At 42.1% G+C, this 7,036-nt stretch overlaps 1 protein-coding gene across 1 annotated transcript; it reads right to left on the reverse strand.

Moving 5' to 3' along the window:
• Positions 1 to 1,478: 1,478 nt before the first annotated feature.
• LOC123979725 (lecithin retinol acyltransferase-like) lies at positions 1,479 to 6,824 on the reverse strand. Its single transcript, XM_046063733.1, has 2 exons — positions 6,011 to 6,824; positions 1,479 to 2,967 (listed from the first exon to the last, which is right to left on the reverse strand). The coding sequence occupies exons 1-2, from the start codon at positions 6,581 to 6,583 to the stop codon at positions 2,815 to 2,817; spliced, it is 726 nt and encodes a 241-aa protein (XP_045919689.1). The 5' UTR covers positions 6,584 to 6,824; the 3' UTR covers positions 1,479 to 2,814.
• Between the last annotated feature and the right edge of the window lie 212 nt (positions 6,825 to 7,036).

A 7,036-nucleotide genomic window follows, 5' to 3' on the forward strand; every position in this document is an offset into this window, starting at 1 on the left:
CCAGTATCAAACTCACACATATGTGAGGTCGAGACTTGAAGCCTCCAGGTCCCAAACACAGAGAGTGGACTGTGACCAGCTGTTAAACGTTTTTTCACAAGGGAGGAACCACTTTCTTTTGCAGAAAAAAAACCATTTGAGACTGAATTATAATTCAAAGCAGTGTTTCTGTGTGTCCTAAAACATACTAGAGACATGACCTCTGACCTCTGGGTGTCCAAAGACAGAAAATGCTAAAGAAGTTTAAATCAAAAAGAGAATTTAGTGGGTTTTTTGTTTCTGTTTTCACAAGATGTTTCTGTGCCAGGTCACTGCTCTGCACTGTGAATGTATTTTGTGCAGGACACGGCTTGCTGTTGTTCACGCTGTTGTAATTCCTAGAGTCTGCCAGTAGAGAGAGATGAAGGTCACAGATGTACAGGAGGACTGTACTAAATATTTCCATGAGTAAGACCCTTTCAACTGTCCTGAAATGTGATTTTACATCTAAGAAACTTCAACAAGAGATTATTGTGGAGCACAAAATATAATTTAAAATATATTATAATTATATTGAATACATTTTATGAAGTAATTTTTACAGATATGTAATTCGCTTTACAAAAAAACCTCCAGTGAACACGTAATTCTAAATTAATTATCTTTACATGGAAAATATCTGGAATAAAAATGTGAAATTTCACATACTACTTATCATTAATTATCCTGGGGGGGGGGGGGGGGTTCAATCTTTTGCATGTTTAAATCTCTAAAGAAGCATTGTTGTTAGTTTGATGTACTTTCTGCACAATCTGCTACAAAACAATGACTAAAACTGTGCTTGCTGCACAATGTTCTGAACAAGAGCTATATAAACACAAATTAATGTTTATTAATATTTTGGAACAGTCTCCTTGGTATTTTACTGCCCTTTACAGCACAACGTGGCCCTGAGGCAACACTACACTCCCTCGGTGGAGGAGTGACCATTTTCATAATTGATACATTATCAGAGTCTTAATCCCTCAAATAAATAGGATGAAACTATCACTTTATGAAAAACCATCATGTGTGCATCAGTAGAGGGTTGTAATCCGTGAGTATTATTTGGCTAAAACCAATAAGATGTTGCTGAAAAAGAATTCAAATTTCACTTATTTATTGCTTTATTATTTTTCAAATAATTAAAATAAAATGTAAATATCAGAGTTCTTTTAGGATTCTTCTGTTTGAATCATAGATTTTTCAAATATTATTTGTAACCTTTTCAATTTCTAAAGAAACCCACTGATTTTAATGCCAAATGCTGCATTTAATTAAAATTGTCAAACTGAAGGTCCAGTTCAGACAAATAAATGGTTTGATTTACCAGAAAATTACTGAGGGGACCAAACAAAAGTTGAATTTCAATACAAAGACCAAAATTTAGCGTTAGCTGTTGCTCTTCTTCACTGATGACGACTTATATTATTGCCTCAATCACAGAATTCAACAAGTCCTTCGTAATTCCACTTCCTTTATTTACATATAAAACAGAGTATAAAGTGTTACAGAGTCATAAAAAATAAATTCTGTACAAAAGTTTGTGACTGTTAGAGAACAATCAGGTTGTGAAAGGATATCTACAGATATTTACAGAAGAGCTTCACAGTGCAGAGGGGCTATTCAGAGATATTCTGGATGTGTCCCGTGTGCTTTAGTAACGTCAAGATGGCAACCACAGAGTCAGAGTTTCTCAGTGTAAATATGTTAAAAGGTGTAGGGTGTTCATTCTAGACCTTGGAAACAGTAGTATACAGGATTTTTCCAGGGCTTTCAAGGCCGCGGGATGCAGTTAAAAGCTCTGGGAAAAGCTAGTGAGTCAACCTTAGTTTCGGGCTCCTTGAAGAGTCAAGAAAAGTTTTAGATTTTCTCCAAATAAACTACAAAAAAAAGCAGGTTTTCTTTCCTTTTAAGGAAGTCGTTTAAGACAAGTTGATTTTTTTTTTTAAATAAGAGGCTTTCGCAGGACTGCAATGTGAACTGCTGGGTAAATAAAAGTTCATTAATTTATGTCAAAGACTTGAAACGTCTCATTCATATATACTCTGGTTCAAAAACAAGATGTTCTCAGTATTTCTGCAAGTAAATATAGAATAACACCAGACTTTGCTCTCCCAGTACCGCCGCCTGTTTGTCTAACAGAAGCTTTAAATGACATAAACTGGCCTGATTGGACAGATTGGACAGCCAATCAGGACTGTGATGCTTTTACCTGTGTCTTCATTAAAAGACAGCTCACATTATGTGAAAGTGAAATACTATAACGAGTCCATCTGAAGCAACACTTTTAAACTGGTCACTCCGACTCTGCGGTTTCCAGACGTGTCATGTGATGTTGGTGAAATGATTACGAGTGACAAGCCGCCATATTGGAAGACGACAAAGGTTATTTCCTAAAATGACTCCTTCGAAACAAAACCTGCAGCTTATTACATGATCTTTGGTCTCTTTAACACCGTATTTTAAAGTTTAAAAAACACCTTTCACTGTTTTAAAGTTGTTTCTAAGTGCTCACCACCTTGTGGGCGGGACTAGGTGATTTTTTGTCTTTTCTGCCATTTTAATGTCTTTCTTTTTATTGGTTCAGTCCTGGTTGCTAATGTCGCTCACCCTAACTACGCTGATCTTCTTCTGTTCATTCTAAACTACTACAAGAGTGTTTAGGTTCAGTCACTATTGCGATATTAACAATAAAATGTAGTGTGATAACTACTTCCTGTCTTTCGGTCTTCCAACATGGCGGCCCAGCCTGAATTGAGCCAGCGGTGAGTCTCAAACGCTGACGCCGAGCTTCTAGCTGCACATCCACAGCGTGAAGGGGATGAGGAGGGTGGGCAGGGCGGTGCAGGAGGATATACCCAAACACACCATGGACAGGAGTCCCAGCAGCGCCGTCAGGACAATGTTACGCTGGTCCTGGATCAGCGACTTCAGCCACTCACAGAACTGCAAGAGGAGAAACCACATTTAAATTGTTAATTTGAAAGAAAAACATATTAGATTCGCTTGATAAACAACTTAAACAATTATACAAATCATCAATATTGATGGGCTACCTCTCACCCAGCTTTAGGTACACCTCGTTTTCAAAGGTAGGAGCTCTAATGCTTAACCTTTAAGCTAACACAAACAAGAAGTACTTAAAGTGCTGAAATGAGCCACTACACTCCGCTGATGAAGACCATGTCATATGGTCGAATGCTCCGGGGGGAAGGACCGCTTACTTATGCAGATTTCTCTTTGAGCTTTTCCAAACATTCCCTTCTCTCACTGAGCTAACTTCTTGTAAAAGCATCAAGAATATAATTGACCTGTTCTTTATTTTACTTTGGGCCCCCCTGAGGCCCCTGTAAGAGCTCACGTTGCCCCCCCCCCCCCCGCCCCCAACCTTTTTTAATGAACCTGTAAGAAGCAGACTTGGCTCCTGAACTGCAGGCAGGTCAAATGTTTAGGTTAGCAGTTACAGGAAGTGAAACTCGATGAGGGAAAGCTCTCTCTGCAGCAGGAGGGTGAGTGGACAAACGGGCCACACGCCCCCCTCACATCCCCCACGTTCCTACACTCAGAAAGACGTCCGCACACTAAGTTAGAGTCAAACGCCCAACTGTGGTTCTTTCTTGCCGATGGTCTGCCTTAAAATGTCATTTTATCACGGGTACAAATATATAATCTGCACTACTGTATTTTTAGGAAAATGTTCGACTTTGCTTTTTTTGTGCAATTGCCGTTCAATATATTTACATTCTGGGATTATATCTCCATACAATTAGTGGTAGTCCGCCATTGCTTTGCTGGGTTCAAATGACCTACAGACGAATGAGGGTTTGACAGGAAACTATGTGTAATCCAGTGTTACTGTTTGTAATTTGATATCAGCCTCACTTTTTCCTCTCCTGCAGCTGAATCAGAGCTGGATTGAGTTTTCTGCTAACGCTAACACAACACTTCCTTCTGCTGCTGCTTCACATTAAAGGTACTGGACGAACATGGCTTGGCTTTGATTGTGAAGCAGCCACAGGACACACAATGCTTTTACTTGTTGCTGAGCATCTACAAAACAAGACGGCAACGGCAATTTAGATGACATTGTTGTCAGCTATTTACAGAATCGCCAAAGAGTCTTTGAACCACCTGGATGAGGAAAAAAACTGTCTGCTGAGTGATTAAAAAAAACCATTTAATACCATTTCCCAAGCTGTGCGTCTGCTTATAAACCAAGACAAAGATGGCAGCCCACCGGCTACCAAAGTCTTAACTTGGGAAACGGGTCAAAGGTCTTTTATTATTATTCAGTGGACGGATTATTTTTTCATCCAGATGGTTAAAAGTCTTTGAAGAGTCTGGAAACCCCCTTTTAAACAGCCTTCTGGCTTTTTCAAACATCACTGGTTAATTATCTTCTAGAGAAACTGATGGTTACGTCTGAATGTATGCTGACAGATGAGAGACACAAACCGGGGCTCAGTGCCCTCCTTCATCATCATCAGTCGGGATTGACTCTGACTTGCTGCTGCGGTTTTGGTTCCTGGCAGGGGGCTCCGGTCTGAATGCAGCTCTTGTTCTCTCCCTGGACTTTTCCGAGGAGAGGCCCAGATTTTCCTCTTGTTTAAAAACAGTCTCACAGGCTGAAACACTCCCAGCTTCAAGCTGAGTACAGAATTTGACCCTCCTTTTAAATTGTAATCTTTTACACCTGAGCAATAAGACGGTGGAAGAAGTAAACAGATCATTTACTCAAGTCAAAGAATCATCACAACTATGTAAAAATTACTCCATAAGTACATTAGTATTATCAGCTAAATGTAGCCTACTTAAAGTATTCCCTCTGACATTATTACATTGTTAATACTGATGCATCAACGCTCACTCTAACATTCACTGTTAAGTAAAGAACTGATCTTTACTCAAATCTGTATTTTGCAAGCCCATCATATGGTTTTATACACAATCTTAATCTGAAATGTTAGTAGTAATAATACCTTTCAGGTAACTGTAGTACAGTACAAAGTACTGATAAGTAGTGGATAAGAAGTATAAAGCAGCAGAAAATGGAGATAATCAAGTAAAGTAAATCTTAGTTCAACACCAAATCTGCTTGTAGAACATCTGTAATAGTTTTTTTTATTTTAGGTTTCTGTAAAACAGATATCTTAAGACATGGGACACTTTTATAAAAGCAGCAATCAGATCTGTGGTTTCCTGCATGGGGTCATGTGCAGGCTATGATCCATTTTAATTTCTCTACTTCCACAAACGGTTCGCTATTCTCCCCCAAACCTCCCCCACAGGAAAGCACTCCCTTTCAGACCTGATGCAGAAAATAGACACACCTTCACAGATCTCGACAGCAGCCCGCGAACAGACTACAATTACAGCCTAATCCAGAACAGACCGGTCTTTCTGCAGTTTCCGAGGCTGCACGATCCGACACACTGCAGCAGGCCACCCTTTGTTAAAGCTCAAGGGGTGCGTAAAAACGCACGTGTTGGGGTCGCTTCACTAAACCAGAATAAAAAGTTCTGCACCTTCAGATACACCGAGATGAGTTTAAATTATTGTGTGTAATAAATGTGATTATAGCAGGTAGGAAACACAAAGGCAACTTGCAGGAAGTTTAGATGCAAAGTAATTGAATGTTCCACTAATGCAAATTTATTTTTAACGTCTTCAGATTGAATATATGCTGCTTCTTGGTTTAGATTATGTCTCCATTATGACGTTTAAACCGCGCAAGAACAGCTAAAGATTTGCTGTTATGAAGAAACTCCATCTGTCTGCGGCGCTCTGCACCACAACAAACTGCTGTCACTCTGCGTGGCTAGTGTGAAAATGCTGAAAGTGCATCAGTGTGAAAAGTAGAAACCAGGAAGAACCTTAGATCGATTTAACTTACGCGCGCAAGACCTACATCAAAGCATCCGCCTGCAGCCCTGCGCGTAAAAACTGTTAAAGCACGCGTAAAAAGCGCCACCCGGTGCCGGATTCTCACCTTGTCGGTCTGCAGGCTCTGCGCCGTGCCGTAGCGGCAGAAGGTGACGAAGTGCTCGCAGTTGTTCCACAGCAGGCTGTAGGACACGGCGCCGACCAGCCGCTCCGCCCGCCGGGCCACCTCCTCTCCGGACAGCGGACTCCGGCCCACTGCCCGGTCCATGGCGTTGAGCAGGATCCCGGATCCGTACGCGAAGTCCTCCACCGAGTCCACCCGGATGCTGGCGCGCTTAGCGAGCACCCCGAGCACGAGCCGCTTGTTGGTCACCATCTCCTGGATCTGCCGGCTGTCGGCGGTCACCACTGGCAGGATGTCCGGGATGAGGTGCGCCACCCGGTTGTCGCCCAGGTAGATGCCGAAGTGGATGAAGAGAGTCCGCGGGACCTCCAGCAGGTCTCCCCGCTGGAACTTCTGAGGAGCTCCGGCGGGCTGCGCAGGAGGTTCATCCCGGTCACAGCGCCTGGTGAGCGGCGGGTCTCCGCACTCTTTGCCCGGAGGAGGCAGAAGGCTGGAAAGCTTGATGTGGGCGAGGAGGAAGAGCTTCTGCAGGAGGAAGGTGAGCGTGTCCAGCATGACTACAAAACACCAGAGGAGAGAAAACTACAGAGGAAGAAGAAGACGGAGATCTGTCTCTGTTTGATTTCTGTTTTGATTTCTCCTCTGGCCTCTGGTTCCCTGTGTGCCCCCTCTCTACGGTCTGAAGAATTTTCCTCCTCCAGGGATATTTGGAGACTGGAGGGAGGAGGACCGCGTGACGTCATGACCACAGAGACAGACTGGATGAGGGGAGAGAGAGAGAGAGAGAGCGTAAAAGTGAAAGGAACAGAAAAGGGAGGAAAATAAATACACTGACATCGAGATTTACTAAAGAGTTGCTTGCCGAGGTTCAAACAAACCTGACTTTGTTTTATCAGAAAAAGGTTACCTTTGCTGTAACCACCACAGCTGTGTTAGCAATAAATAAAACAGATATGGACGATACAGTTATTCACTAAAACGGCAATGTTAGGCTATATAAATGTTATA

Source organism: Micropterus dolomieu, linkage group LG12, assembly GCF_021292245.1.
Source record: "Micropterus dolomieu isolate WLL.071019.BEF.003 ecotype Adirondacks linkage group LG12, ASM2129224v1, whole genome shotgun sequence".
Lineage (NCBI taxonomy): Eukaryota > Metazoa > Chordata > Actinopteri > Centrarchiformes > Centrarchidae > Micropterus > Micropterus dolomieu.